The following is a 15563-nucleotide window of genomic DNA, read 5'->3' as shown; positions in this document are numbered from 1 at the left end:
TAATACTAGTGCACAATAGAATAGCATAGCAATACGAGTAAGGTAAATAAATAAATACATAAAAACATCTTTTTTTCATGCCCTTTCCACCACTCTTCAGCGTTGTCACTTTGGTTCTTTGCATTACATTTTGCACATTGTACTGGCCCCATTTGATTTCATTCCTATTTCCAAGGCTGTGGAGGGATGCTGACAACGATATCTGGGGGATTTTCCTCCCCTAACTACCCGTTGCCCTACCACCCTAATGCTGAGTGCTACTGGAACATCAGGACTAACCAGGGCAGCCAGCTCCTTCTCTCTTTCTCGGATTTCCACCTGGAGTCCAGCTCAGGCTGCTCTTTTGATTACCTGGCTGTGAGTACTGTACCTCAAAGTATGCATTTGTTTTAAGATTAGTTTACAGAAATTGACTTGTTCAACCTGTATATTGAATAGAAGTTAAAAAAAAACCATTGGTATCGGGAGAGCATTGGGACCTCTCCCTTGATTGGTAAGCCTGTTGAACTGCTGCTGGTACTGATGGGAATGTAGGAGAAACTTCAAACAAAAAACTGGTGTAAACACATTATAGGAGAGTTGAAGATGTATAACCAACAACGTCAGTTCTTACGCTTGATTTAATCAAAAACGTATATACATTTCAGCTTATGGCTAATTAATGGTGTCCTGACCAGAATTTCCCGAATAGAAAAAACAGCAGGAAGTGCACTGCAACGAAGAAATTACGAGTGTAGATTGTACTTGAACGGACCCTGCTTTAGTATATGAGGGGTTTTGACCACTTGTAACACTATGGATGGGGTTGGCAGCTTTGTTATCAGCCAGCACACAGTCAATGGCAGTATCAAACTGTAGGTCACTGCAACCTGATCCAAGTAGTGTGTTGTCCTTGTGCACAGCCAGAGACATGGCATGGCATCCTGAAAAGTCACAGTTCATGGATGTTTCCAAAGTTGACATATGCTTTGATATGTCCAATATCCAGTTCATGCTTTTCTAGACAGTCCATCAGAGCTTGATGTATGCTATTTGCAGTTTATGACTGTCATCATAGCTGTACTCAGTTAGACACAGAGAAAAATCTCATGCTTACTGAACACATCTTTCTTTTTACCCTGTTTGAGGCATTGGTGATAACATAATTACATATAATTATTCTCAGTCAAGGACAGATCATCAGCTTAACATGACAGTCAGCAAAGCTGTACAGTCTGAGTTTAAATGTGTGGTTCACATTTCCGGCAGTAGTTGTCACAAATAATTCACTTATTATACTCAAACCTTTAGCTTGTGTGGCCTTATTGGTGAGTAAGGACTTTCTTCTTTTCGTTTCAGTGAAGCATGGTGGTAATATGACAGTTTCCCATTTCTTTCTTTAGTCCTTTGTATTTTTATTTGTGTATTTTATTGAACATTGTAAGGGCTTTTGAGTTGCAGGGGTTGTAGAGAGCAGACAAGAGAGTGCTCCATAGTCTGGTCTGCTTCTTCACATTACAGGTGGTTGGACCAGTCTTGTAGCCCCTTCTGACCCAAGCAACTTTGGTTGTTCTTTTCTTGTTTAGTGTTTTCCATTGAGCCCATTATGCTTCAGGTTCAGGGGGAAGGTTTTCAGTATAGGGGTATTCCTATGACAGTTGGATGAGTGTAATACTGAAGCTTTTAAGATAAGATAAATAAGATAATCCTTTATTAGTCCCTCAGTGGGGAAATTACAGGATTACATTAGCACTGCTTGTAAATAATAATAAGATAAAAATAATGAAGTAATATAAACAAACAGTTGAAAGGTATTAAAACAGATTAAATCAGTAAAAAAGAATATGAAATATACAGATGGAATAAAAATATACAGATGAAATAAAAAATATACAGATGGATTAAAGACTTTGTATAAAAGTACTTAAACATACTTAAACATAGTGGATATTGCACCAGGACATGAATTAAAGTGTTCATAGTCCTCAAAGTGATTTGTGCTCACAAATGTTCAGTGTGTTCAGAGTGGTTTGTGGCCTTCTGAGGGCTCAGCTTGTTCCCCGCAGAAATGGATCCTGGTTTCTTCCCAAGACTTTGTTAGGGACTGGACATAGCTGACAAAGCTTCTTCTTGACTCGCCGCTGGGCCGTAGGGTGACATCCATGGATGAGATGGCGTTCATCATTAGTATATTTTGTTTTCTTAACTCAGCTGGCACCTTCTTGTTTAATATCAGCAGGAGCAATGCCAGCGAGGTGGTGAACGTTGCTTGTGGTGGTGGGTTTCAAGCAGCCAGTGATCTGGCGGTAGTTGTTGTTCAGTGCTTGGTCAATTTTTTTGGCATGGGTTTACCTCTCGTAAACGGGACATGTATATTTCACAGAGGAATAGCACAGCATAAATGTATGTGCTGTGGCATCCCATCTGGAGTTGGTCCGTTTCCGGACAAAGTTATTTCGAGAGCCTTTAGTGTTATTAATGTTCTCCTTAGAGAAGAGAGTATGATCCAGGATTATCCAATGTAGACAGGGTGGGTACAGTGCTCAAGTAGGGCTCCAGATCATATGATGTTAAGTTGTCGGTTGGCTTCACGGTTCCTGAGATGGAAGGAGTAGACTTAAGTCTTTGCAGGGTTTGCACGTAGGTCGTTGCACTCGTAAAAAAGGAATAACAGCTGTAATGTGTGTTTCTAATGTGTTTAATAATTCGAGAAATCTGAAGAAACCAAAGTTTAGTTACAGATGTCTGTGTGTGTGTGTGTGTGTGTGTGTGTGTGTGTTTTTTCAGGTATATGACGGTAACAGCAGCAGTGCTCCACACCTGGCCAAGTTGTGTGGCATTCAGCCTCCCACCAGCATCAGCTCTTCCAGCAATCAGCTCTACATCAAGCTACGCACTGACAACAGCGTCAGCACAGGAGGCTTCATCGCGTCATACACCTCCAGTATGAAAACACACACAATATTGTGTTATATTTTGGTAGCTTTAAAACATAAAGTCTTGTGTTGCTGAAGTAAATTAAGGATGTTTTTAATACGATGTTTTTATTCATATTTTAGCATATATGCAAAGTAGTAAGAGAGTAAAGCCATAAACTGTACTTAAATAAAAGCATTGTTGTCAGCAGACTTTTGATGACTACTATTCTTTATACTTGAGGACAAGTACAAAAGTCTCTGGTCATGGTGTATTAGTGTTTGCTTGTGTTTGCTATCAGACTGCAGCGGGCTAATCTTAACCCAACACAAAGGAGTGGTGGAGTCACTGAACTTTCCCAACAACTATCCACACTACTCTGAGTGCAGCTGGACCATCCAGGCAAGCGGTGGAAACACTGTCAACTATACCTTCACTGCCTTCCAGCTGGAGTCCACCTCCAGCAGTTGTGCCTTTGACTACATCAAGGTACACAGATGCACACCCTTCTCTGGTTTCTTAGCCTTCCTCCTTCAGTCCAGAGACCTGCAGCTTAGGTCAGGTTAAATGATTACTCTAAATTGTCTGTGGATGTGAATTTGAGAGTGAATGGTTGTCTGTCTCTTTGATCGCTTGGCATCTAGTCCAGGGTGAACTCTACCTTCGCCCTTTGTCAGCTGGAATCAGCTCTAGCCTCCTGAATAGGACGAGTGCTACCAGAAATGGATGTATTAATAGACAACTTGACACACATTGTTTAACTCCATCTTAAATTAATCTTTAGGTTTCCAACTTTCAGAAGGTGCACTTCACTTCGTTGTGGCAACTACTGTTGACCTACTTTGACTCTAAAGCTTCTCTGGCCCACCTAAAATAAGACAAAAATAATTTATAAAGCAATAAAGCACATGTTAACATAGTCCTGAACTATTTGTGGATACCTAAATCATTATACGTATGAATACATGCATGAATAAATTAAATTTAAATACATGTTTTATCACTTACTAACACTTTATAAATGATCTCATTAATCATCTATAAGTCCTTAATAATTAGTTTGTAAGATTATAACTTGATTTACAAACGGGGAATCCATCATTTTTAAAGTATGAACCCAATCACGAAACACATACTAGTCAAGCTTATTAATCAAGAATAAAACATTTATAGCTGTGTTTATGACTTGCATACAACGAGTGTAAATGTTGGAACAATGCTTTACAAATGATCAATTAAGTGTTTACTCATAATTAACTAATGCTAAATAGTATGTAGTTATTATACAGTGTTACAGAACTTTCTGTGACAGTCCTAAGTCCAAAGACAAAACAATTATTACATCTAAAGTTATTTGTGTTGCGGAGATCTCAAAGGCTCTCTGTAGTTTGTCATGAGTGGATGACAGTTTACTGCATTGTTCCTGTTATTTTTTTGGTACAATTTTTTGACTATGTATTAATACTCTGCACTTTGTCCACTTATCACTTTCCTAGCTCTTTGATGGGCCTAACGAGCATGCTCCTGTGATTGGGACCTTCTGTGGATACGCGCCCCCACCAGCCAACAGCACCACAAGCGCAGCTCTCACCGTGGTGTTCAGAAGTGACTCTTCTGTGTCCATGTCTGGTTTCCAGATGATGTGGTACCAGAATGGTAAGAGATAATTGTGTTGTTGTGGCCATGACAACATACAGAATTATGTACTTGATAATATTTTATAGTCCCCGCTGTCGATTGATTCTTTTTTATATTTTATATTTTTTAAATATATTTTTGAACCACCCTTTGAGTTGGTCTAGACAAACCTGTGGCAGAATGTTTGCCCTAGCTTACTTCGGCTGTCAATCACAGTCTGTCAATCTACACAGGAGTCTGGTAAGAAACACAAGACCATGCAGCTTGACTGCCATCATGGACTCAAAATATAACATAGGAAAAGATATACTTGCATATATTAAGGTAACCAGTTTGGTCCACTGACTCTAGCCAAACTTTAAAATAGCTGAAAGTATGGATTTATAGAGACAAATAGATACAGCACTGGAGATGGCCCGTTCATCACGTGACCGACCTGGAAGTTATAATTCTACCATGTAAAATTGGCTTACAAGAGCATAAGTCCATTTTACAATTCAACCATAAATATCAACATTAACCATAAATATGATTTGAAGGACTCGAATGTGACTTGAGAGAGCTCCCTAAGTTATGAAAATATATATTTTTATACCCGTAGCTTGATGCCACGCATGATTGGCGCACCTTTTTGGAAAGCTTGCGACCCACAGAATCCACCAATTGCGCCAATTGCACAATTAAAAACAGAAAATACATCCATTTTTCTTCTTTCCTGTGTCCTATTATCTATTACAAATGTATTTTATGTATTTTCATGGTCACAGAAAAAGAGGAGAATGCATAGCCACTGACACAGGGCTATGCATTGCCCTCGCCATGTCCTCAGACGGTGAATGAGATATAAAATAGTTGTATATACTCTCCGATCACGCTAACCCTTGTTCAAAGATCGAGTTTATTTAAATAAACTGAGATGTCAATTAATTTAGATCCTCTGCTTGCAGTGGTTTGAACCTTATGTTGCTTTGAAATTAAAAAAAATTCCCTAACCCTGAAAAACAGGACCTATGAAAAACAGGACCTACAGGAGCTACCCCTAGCCCTATGAAAGAAAATTCCCCATGGGGATTAATAAAGTACATATCTATCTAAAAGCAGTGATTCATGAGTCTGGATCCTCACTACATACAAATATTACAGTGTCAAGTTGGAGACATTTTGACACACTTGGTTAAAACAATATAACTCTGACTGTGTGTCCCTGCAGGCTGTGGTGGGGAACTCTCTGGTTCCACTGGCTCCTTCAACAGCCCAGACTACCCCAACAGGTATCCAGAAAATAGGGAGTGTATCTGGTATATTACCGCATCAGTTGGCAGCAGCATCACCCTCGATATCCATGAGTTTGATGTGGAGTTCCACCAAGACTGCAACTATGATGTGCTGGAAGTAAGATATCAATGTGGCTGCTACTGTACAGTGCATAATTCAGAAAAGACTGTTCTGTGCTTTAGATCAGGGGTCGGCAACCCACAGCTCTGGAGCCACATGGGGATCCCTAAGGCTTTAAAAAAAAGGTGTTTGAAATTAAAATCATGGCAGAATATTCTGAGATCCACGAAAAAGCTCTGAAAACCTGTTTCCATTTCCAACATCCTGTCTTTGTGAAGTGGGTTTTCTGCAGTGTCAGCAACCAAAACTAAGTAAGGAGTAGACTGGACATTTACTCTGATTGTCTACTCTGATTGCCTTAGTCTATTTTGTAACTAAGTTACTTAGTTACAGAGTAGACTGGACTAAAGGTTTAATTTATGGAGTACACTGCACTAAAGGCTTAAGTTACGGAGTAGACTGGACTAAAGGTTTAAGTTACGGATTAGACTGGACATACAGAACACAAGTTGGGTGTTGTTGTCTCCCACCGCCCTGAGATGGGACCGGCTAGTTGCAGAAAAACAAGCATAGGGCTCCCTAAGGTTGTTTCTATAATGGTCAGTTGTATTTTAATGCACTTTATATTTGTTTTTATACCGGTTGTATAATTTTATTATTTTTTTTAAGGTTGGGGACCACTGAAGTCCAACTAATATGAGTTTAAATTTAATAAGTATCAAAAATGCATATAGTTCCTCTATAGTTCCGACATAAAGTAGACATGTCTAATTAATGACTATTATTTTGACCATTACTTCTAATCCCACCTCAGGTGTATGGAGGCCCAGACCTGTTGGCCCCTCAGCTGGCCAAGCTTTGCAGCACTACGTCCAGTCCAATGCGTGTCTCCAGCACTGGCAACCTGCTCACAGTGCGCTTCAAGTCTGATGCCTACGTCAGCGGTCGAGGTTTTAATGCAAGCTGGGCTGAAGTTCTGGGAGGTGGGTGGACATTATGAGTGCATGCATATGCCATACATCTTTGCCATTACGGCACACAATGTTGAGAGACAGTATATACATAGGTGTCATCAGGGGGAAGGAGTGGTGAACATTGCTTAATATCTAATTTTTTTATGATGCATCCATGAGGTTAGATGAGTAACAGGTTTCAAAGTGAAATTAAACCTAGGCTCTACTAAACCGACCTTCTTCCTGTAGGCTGTGGAGGCCCAGTCACTGCTCCATCAGGGGAGATCCATTCTCCTTTGTATCCCAGTAGCTATCCCAGTAATGTGGACTGTTCCTGGGTCATCAATGTGGATCCCAACCATCGTGTATTCTTCAACTTCTCTGACCTGGACATTGAACATCATAGCGACTGCTCCTGGGACTATGTGGCTGTGAGTGACGGATTTAGGAACAGTTTATTTGCAGTGCTTTTGGTTTTCTTGCTGACCGATTCAAACTACCAGATCCTATTTTTTTTAATTTTTCTTTGGTGGTTAATGAATTCAAGTAACTGTGTTCGGCTGAGTTACAACATGAGTCACTGATAAAGATTAAATAATGTCTGGAATTTATCAACATTCAGTAGAATTATTGCATCCTGTCCAGTGAACAGGTTTAACAGGTGTAAAGTCAACCTTTACATAGCAAGGAATTTAATGGATTGCCACTATTACTTGCATAACCTGGACATCATGAGGCGCTATGCTTCCTGTGAGAGTTGAAAAAGCCTCATAGTATAATCTGTGGAGGAAATCAGCAAAATAAACGAATGTTTTGAGATTTTCTGCATGACGAGTGATAAGAAGGTAAATCATTCAACTGAGTGTGAATGGGTTAATGAGAGGCAAGAGTGTAAAAAAAATGAGTTGTCTTTAAAGGTAGAAACGTGATTTCTAGATTTAGTAAAACCTAACTTTTCTGAAACCACATGTCTCTCCCTGTGTAGATCCATGATGGTCCGACCATATATTCTGCTCTGCTTGCCCTCGTGTGTGGCACCAGTCTTCCTCCTTCCATCACCTCCACCCAGAACACCATCTATGTTCGCTTTAGGTCCGACTCAAGTCGCAACCACCGTGGCTTCAGTGCTCGCTTTTCTCAGGGTGGGCCTCAGTAATGCTCTTTGTTTCTATCACTAGAACATGACAGTTCTCACTTATGTTATGCAAAATTCAGACGTCTCATTGAAGCATAATTATAGGGTATTATTATAGTATTGTATGAATATATTATTGAGAAACACACATTTTGCTCATTATAATGTGCTGTTCAAGAGACATTTCAATTTAAACGCCAAATAATACAAACTCATACACAATGATGCCATTAAAAAGGTTTGAAAGTCTCTGAAAGTGTCTGAAAGTCTTTTGCACTAGCCAAGTTATCCGAGTACAATCAGCTCAATCTGCATATTCAGACCGAGGGCTAAAAGACACTGACCATGTAATTCTATCTGTTTTCAACAGCCTGTGGTGCAACCATATTAACCAATGATAATGGTGGGGCCATTGCGTCACCATTGTATCCAGCACCATACCCACCCAATCAGAACTGTAGTTGGATCATCAAAGCACAGGAACCATGTAAGTTGTTTTAGTCAAGCCCTCAGACTAGAAACCTGTATTGTTGTGTACAAGATGTTTTGATATTTTAACCTTTAACTTGTCATTGTGTGGCCAGTTAACCACGTGACTCTGTCATTCACTGACTTTGAGTTAGAGATGATTAACTCCAACTGCTCCCATGATGCTGTGGAGATCCTGGACGGAGACAACTACCAAGCGCCTTCTATAGGTAGTTATACTGTGTGTGTGTGTGTGTGTGTGTGTGTGTGTGTGTGTGTGTGTGTGTGTGTGTGTGTGTTTTATTTTCACTAGGGCACATTAAGTGAGCAATATTGAGATAAACTATAAGCTAAGAGTGATACAGTATGTTATGACACTACTGAACTAAAGTGGACTGGTTGTTCAATTAGAGAAGCGTTTGTAGTCTATATTCAAATTCAAATGTATTTTCAAATTTTGTCAGGGCGCTTTTGTGGCTTTGAAGTACCTCACCCAGTGACATCTTTCAGTAACGCCATGGTGGTCAACTTCATCTCCGACAACTCTGTCTCCAGTAAAGGGTTCAGAGCCACCTACTCAGCATCCACCTCCAGTAAGACAAAACTGTACTGCTCACAGTTCAAGCTAGATAGACTTATAATTTATCTGATCACGTAAATCCAAAGTCATTCTGTTTTCATGCACACACATTGATACTGACAGAAAATTATTATTGTCACCTCTCCTGCTTAGGCTGTGGAGGGGATCTGGTGATGGAGAGTGGTGCATTTAACAGCCCTAACTATCCAGATGCTTATCCGCCTAATGTGGAGTGTGTGTGGACCATCAGGAGCTCACCAGGGAACCGTCTCCAGCTATCATTTATGTTAGTGGATTCAAGCAGTTGATATGACTAAAGTCCCGAAAAGATTAATAATAATAACTATTTTGTAGGATAATATTATTATTATTATTATTATTATTAATAATAATAATTATATATATATATATATATATATATATATATATATATATATATATATATATATATATATATATATATATATATATATTGGAGGGCGGGTTCTGCTATTCAACTTAATGTGCATCATCATTGTATTCATAGAAATTCCGAAATATCAGTATGAATATCTTACAAAATTATAGACCACTCACCACGTTTGTGACTCTCGTACTTATTAGCATTAAGCTAGAAGCAAACACTCCTTTTTTTTATTTACAAAGCAAACAAGCCACAGATTTACAAGATATCCATCAATTCCATCTCCAACAAAGCTTTAGCGATATCTCAACCAACACAGCCATATGCAGGTCAAAATATCAAAACATAGAGGCTCTGTAGTGTAAACTAGTTTGAACCAAGTTGAAAACAAAGCTCTACTATTTTCCACATTGTCGACAGCTGCGCATTATAGCTTCACTTCTTTTGTTTTTACCTTTCACATTAAAAGCCATAAATTCCTGATTATCGAGTGGATCCTAAAGACCACTCAGCAATGTGACGCTTTGGGCACTGACTAAAAGTGTCTGTATTGGATGAGTTGGGAGTAAGAATGAATTGGAGTGATGATGGCCATATTATTGACAACCTTTAGTTTAATACAGATAGATATGTCCCTATTAATGTGTGTCAGTCAACATTTTATGTGTTTATGCAACAAAATATAACATCATATTGTTACTTTATTTGTTCCATATTGGCTGCTATTACTTAAAATCTCATTTTCTATCTGATAACTATTTTGTAGGATATTGGTTTTCACATTTCAGTGTATGATATGAATTTATAAACACAATAAACACAGTCAAACTACTTTTTAGTTTTTTGCACTGATGACTATGTTTGGCATTTAGAGAATACTATATTATTCAATGTCAATAACAATCTTCCTGTATTTTGTTCAGCATCTTTCACCTGCAAGGAGACTCTGGTTGCCAAAATGACTACTTGGAAATCAGAGAGGGCACCTCCACAGGACATCTGGTTGGTCGCTTCTGTGGAAATTCGCTGCCCTCTAACTACACATCTGTGATTGGTCATATCCTGTGGGTTAAATTCGTCTCAGACGCATCAAATAGTGGAGCAGGATTCAGAGCCACCTTCTCACACTGTGAGTGTATCTGCCTGTCAGTCTGCTTGTCCGACTATCTGGCTACTCTTGCATACTACTGTACTCTCCAACCTTTATGGAAAAATATATAAAATATAAAAACACTATGTACACTTTTACATTCAGTTTAAAAAAACAAGTTTTCAATAAAGGAGAGGGCAAATGTTAAATAACGGTAATAAATGGGCAAGTCCTGATTGCTGTTCCTGGATTGTGAAAAGAGAGGAAAGGAGAGTTATATTGGAATATTGCACATTTTGAGGTGGAAGAAAGTTATATGGGGATATTGCACCTTTAGAATATTGCACCATTATCAGAAGGTATATGACACATGATCCTAGTTCACAGATAATATATCACATATTGTACATGATAAGTAAAGTGAAGTAATGTTTAGTTATTGTTACTATCAATGAAATAGAACTGACCAGTATACCATGCCACTAACACATGCTCAATTGCATCTTCTTAACTTGTGCACTCCGCTTCTCATTGTCCTTAATCCTAGAAATATCTTACTGATGTAATTGTCTCAATGCATGTAAATTGTGTTGTGTACTGTGTTTATTCCTCAGCTGAGTTATGTTAGGTCTGATGGATTGAGAAAAGAAAGAAAACAGAGAGAAGGAATGATACATCTAACTTTGACTTCCTCACTCTTTGTTAGTGTATGGTAATGATGTGGTGGGGGAGTTTGGTCAGATAGCATCCCCGCTGTATCCCAGAACCTACCCCAATAATGCCTACTACCGCTGGACCATAACTGTGGAGGGAGACAGCTACATCCAGATTCGCTTTTTGGACATGGATATAGAGGACCTGTACGACTGCAACTATGACCATCTCAAAGTAAGATTTTAGTGTGCTGTGAAATCACATGTGTATCCTTTAATCAACCAATTGCAACAGTCTGAACTTCAATGTGCAAATCAATTGATTAGATACATACCATTAGAAATATTGACACGTCAGTCTGGATTGGAATCAACTCAAACCATTTAAAATTAGGAGTTTATTTGTTTTTGTTACTAATTCCCAACATCTTGATTGAAGTACAAATGCTTTTACTCAGTTATTTATTGTAGACACAATAAGGCCTTTGATATATTACCCCCTCCTAATAGTTCCAGATTAATTTTTTAAAAGAAATTATGACATTCTCTGAAGTGTAAAGAGTCAATTTTGCAAGATTGTAAAAGTCATAAATTCATGAGTAACTTTTATGTTCTTTCTGTATTTTTTTTTATGAACATAAATAAATACTACCAATTCTCACTTGTATACATGGCAGCTCTCTGTCTCAATAACTGCAACCTTACCTTGCACCACCGATACTTAGTTCCCTTCTAGCTCACCGACAGGAAGCCGTTATAGTAAAAGAAAATGTCGTGGCAGCATACTGGTATATTTATTGTCCTTTTTATTCCAAAAGTTGGAAAGTGAGCACGGGATGAACATATAATAAAGCCTTGGAGTGTGAAAGTGGGTGAACCCAGGTAAAGAGTAACGTCCTGTCAGGGACATTCTAGCAAACGCATCCACATGGATGCAAGGAATTCTGGGGAACTTTGGCAGGGTAATGGCACAAAAAATGTGTCTAGAAAAAATATGAGAGCAGATGTTTCACCAGCAGAATATGATGGTGTGAGAAAAAAAAAAGACAAAATACTTTAGAGCAGGTGGTGGTAATGGCACCGCAGGTAGGTGTAATATGATATGATAAAATATATTTTGTCCTTAATACTTTTCCCTTCCAGATATTTGACGGCCCCAGTGTTCATTACTACCCCATTGGAACATTCTGTGGTTTGGCCCTGCCCCCTTCCGTAAGAAGTTCTGCAAGCACTGTCACCCTGCAGTTTACAACAGATTCAATCGTGGGAGGACGAGGTTTTCTGGTTGAATGGACGGCTGTCCAGGACTCTGGACCACCACCCACTATCACACCAGGTCAGGAAGCGTAAGCCCTTTGAACGTTTTTACGTAAACCACAAAATATATAAGACACGCACATTATTTGCCACTCCATATATAAAAAACGAAAATTAGAAGGTTCTTTGACTGAGATCAACTTGCATGAGTAGGTTGGTGCAGGCTTAACTTCTACATTAGCAATATAGACCTAGTACTCAAGTGTTACTTAGCACGTGCACACACTTTTGATGTTACAATATGGATACAACTACAACTCAGTTGTTTTAAACCTGATATTGTGCTCTACAGAATTCATGCACATTTTTCCTGTGTGGCTAGCCCGCAACAATGGCATATATGCCTTGCACCACATCATTAATATAGCATCAGGCAACAATTGGCGATGGAAAGACAGGTAGAGAGTAATGTCCTGAGCAGAGAATAAAGTCCCACTCCCTCTGTGCTGTTGTCAGAGCTTTTCATTCTTTGTTGGGTTTTATATTTCTGGGGTTCCAGTGTTGCCAGTGGATATCAACAGATTAGCGATTTCAGATGCAGGATTTGAGTCGGACTTCAGAAATAATCAGCTTGTTGTGCAGTTTATAAGCTAATTTTAATTAATAAATAGACACCTTTTAATTTTAAACTCCTCCCTTGTTTCTGTTTGTTTTTTCTTCACAATAAAAACATTAATGAATGGAAAATAATGACATCATAACCAATTCACTGTGAACCAAAGGTACAGTTAATTAAGATGATTTCTCACTTGTGTCCATATGAATTGTCATCTGGAAGGTTGTGTCTAAAATTATGATTGAATGTTTATACATTGCCAGTTTAGCACGTGTAGCCACTGAATTAACCTGTGTATTTATTTCTGTGTGTGTGTGTCAGGTGCTTGTGGAGGAGCGCTAATGGCAGGGGAGACTCCTGGCTTCCTCTTTTCTCCTGGCTGGCCTGAAAACTACGCGCCGTACCAGGAGTGTACCTGGTTGATACGTTCTCCAGACTCAACTGTAGAGTTCAACCTCTTGTCATTGGACATGGAAGATTACCCTGTCTGCTATTTTGATAGCCTTGTCATCAGAGATGGTAAGCCATTAGTAACAGGATGATGAAAATGTAACAAAACCTGTTGCCCTGTAGGAAAGCCCAAAAGGAAAGCCCATCTCAAATCCGCAAGCCTTTGTCAATAGAATTTCCATGAAAGACCACAAACCACACCTGAAGGGGTTACTAGTATCTTTCTAGGGACAGCAATGTTGAGTTTGGTCTGTTTGCTCCTCTGGACATGTTGTGATTGATTCCCCTTCGTCTGTGTTTTTAGGTGCGAGTAGTCTGTCCCCCGTGCTGGCCACTGTGTGTGGTCGGGATCTCCCAGCTTCTCTTCACTCAACAGGAGACTCCATGTTCATCCACTTTTCCTCAGACGGCAGCGTCAGTGGCCGAGGCTTTAATGCCTCCTACTCTAGAGGTCTTAGGCAATACCACAAGCATATAACAAACATTATATATGCACTAACATATATGCAGTGACTTTTGAGTTCAAACTATTGTTTTGGTTTTATCCATTTTAACAGAAGAGGATGAATTCAAAGGGAAAAAATTAAGCCTAATTTTTGGACAACATTTTTATTAGTAAGCTTTAATATTCAGCCCTGAGTCCCCCCACTAGTATTAATTCAGTATGGAGGACTATCTTTGCTTTACAAAACATTTATAAATGTCAGTTAGCTGTTACTTGTTTGCTAGCTAGCCAAGCTCACCACTAACTCGAGGTCCTGAGACCGCACACGTCACTTCAGTTGTAAGTAGTTCAATCCAAGTGATAGATACTCATAATCAATAATATGTACGTGCCAAAAAACTATAAAACATACTTAACGCTCATGCCACTGATGGGCATCTCCTCACCTCATGTGGCTGGTGTTCTTTCTAATCCGTACCACAGTGGTGACACTGGCAGACTAGATACGCTTAACCCATTTAGTACTGTAGTGATGACAGTCCGCTTGATATTTTTTTAATCTTAATTATCAATAAATGTCAAAAAAAGTCCTTTTGGAAAATGAACATGAGCAAAACCTTTGAGATTACAGAACTGGAATTTAACCTCCTTTACATCTTGTCAAAAAGTTTGTTTGCATAGACTATTTAGTGTCCATGTTATAGACTTTTATATGTATCCATGTCCAGGCATTTTAGAAATTTGATTATCTCCCTGAAGCAGTTCCTGTGCAGCTGAAGATAGAACCCGACATTGCACTACTCACACATCCAGGCAGGCAGCTAGTACAATGTTTCCTCCTCAAAATGCTTTCCGTCTGTCCTTTTCCCATTGTTCTTTCAATTCAGTTTATTTTGTATAGCCCAAAATCTCAAATACAAGATTTGCCTCGAAGGGCTTTACAATCTGTACACATATCATCCCTGTCCCAGGACCTCACATCGGATCAGGAAAACTCCCCCAAATAAAGATAGTAAAAACCCTTTCACAGGGAGAAAGGGGAAGAAACCTGAGGGAGAGCAATAGAGAAGGATCCCTCTCCAGAATCAATAGATGTCATGGGACCAGAATGAACAACGTAACAGCTTATTACATGAATATGACAAAAACTATTCATATAATGAGTGAGTAGTAGGCATGGACCACAATCCAGATAGCCACAGTCCATCGTAGCATGCAGGACCAGCTCCAGACAGCCATGATGGATTGTGTTTGTGGAGACAGGAAAATGGCCTTTATTAGTGGATTTAGGTGGGCCAGCAAGTGGCTGAACTCAGAAACTATACTAATACTATTATTACTATCATACAAGTCCTTAATACTTAATTTACAAATCTGGAATCCATCATTTATAGAGTATGAAAACCCAATCATGAAACGCTTAAGTTAAGTACATTAATCAAGAACAGCTATAACTATTTAGAAATTTCATACTAATGAGTTACTACTACATAAATGATGAATTACGTGTTTACTCATGCTTTTAATAACACCAAATAGTGTGTGGTTATTAAGTGCTACCGACATTTAGTATTTACCCAGAAAGCATGCATGTCAATCAATTAATTTAGCATTTATATACATTAAAGAAACACATAGCTGAAGA

General features: G+C 38.9%; 1 protein-coding gene across 2 annotated transcripts in view; it reads left to right on the top strand.

The window, feature by feature from the left end:
* The window catches only part of cubn (cubilin (intrinsic factor-cobalamin receptor)), a 63395-nt gene that overhangs the window by 22954 nt on the left and 24878 nt on the right, over nucleotides 1–15563 (top strand). For both annotated transcript variants that reach the window (XM_068581673.1, XM_068581674.1), the window contains 17 exons: nucleotides 176–357; nucleotides 2767–2923; nucleotides 3197–3384; nucleotides 4392–4551; nucleotides 5744–5925; nucleotides 6683–6851; nucleotides 7071–7252; nucleotides 7807–7963; nucleotides 8327–8443; nucleotides 8541–8654; nucleotides 8889–9017; nucleotides 9158–9290; nucleotides 10331–10536; nucleotides 11204–11385; nucleotides 12294–12486; nucleotides 13345–13542; nucleotides 13778–13924. In XM_068581673.1, the coding sequence (XP_068437774.1) occupies nucleotides 176–357; nucleotides 2767–2923; nucleotides 3197–3384; nucleotides 4392–4551; nucleotides 5744–5925; nucleotides 6683–6851; nucleotides 7071–7252; nucleotides 7807–7963; nucleotides 8327–8443; nucleotides 8541–8654; nucleotides 8889–9017; nucleotides 9158–9290; nucleotides 10331–10536; nucleotides 11204–11385; nucleotides 12294–12486; nucleotides 13345–13542; nucleotides 13778–13924 (2796 nt within the window). The remainder of the gene's footprint in view (nucleotides 1–175; nucleotides 358–2766; nucleotides 2924–3196; nucleotides 3385–4391; nucleotides 4552–5743; nucleotides 5926–6682; nucleotides 6852–7070; nucleotides 7253–7806; nucleotides 7964–8326; nucleotides 8444–8540; nucleotides 8655–8888; nucleotides 9018–9157; nucleotides 9291–10330; nucleotides 10537–11203; nucleotides 11386–12293; nucleotides 12487–13344; nucleotides 13543–13777; nucleotides 13925–15563) is intronic.

This window comes from Clinocottus analis, unplaced genomic scaffold (genome assembly GCF_023055335.1).
Source record: "Clinocottus analis isolate CAN_PGR_092001 unplaced genomic scaffold, fCliAna1.0.p SCAF_18, whole genome shotgun sequence".
Lineage (NCBI taxonomy): Eukaryota > Metazoa > Chordata > Actinopteri > Perciformes > Cottidae > Clinocottus > Clinocottus analis.
Note: the sequence above shows the minus strand (reverse complement) of the source record. Positions and strands in the feature narration are given on the sequence as shown.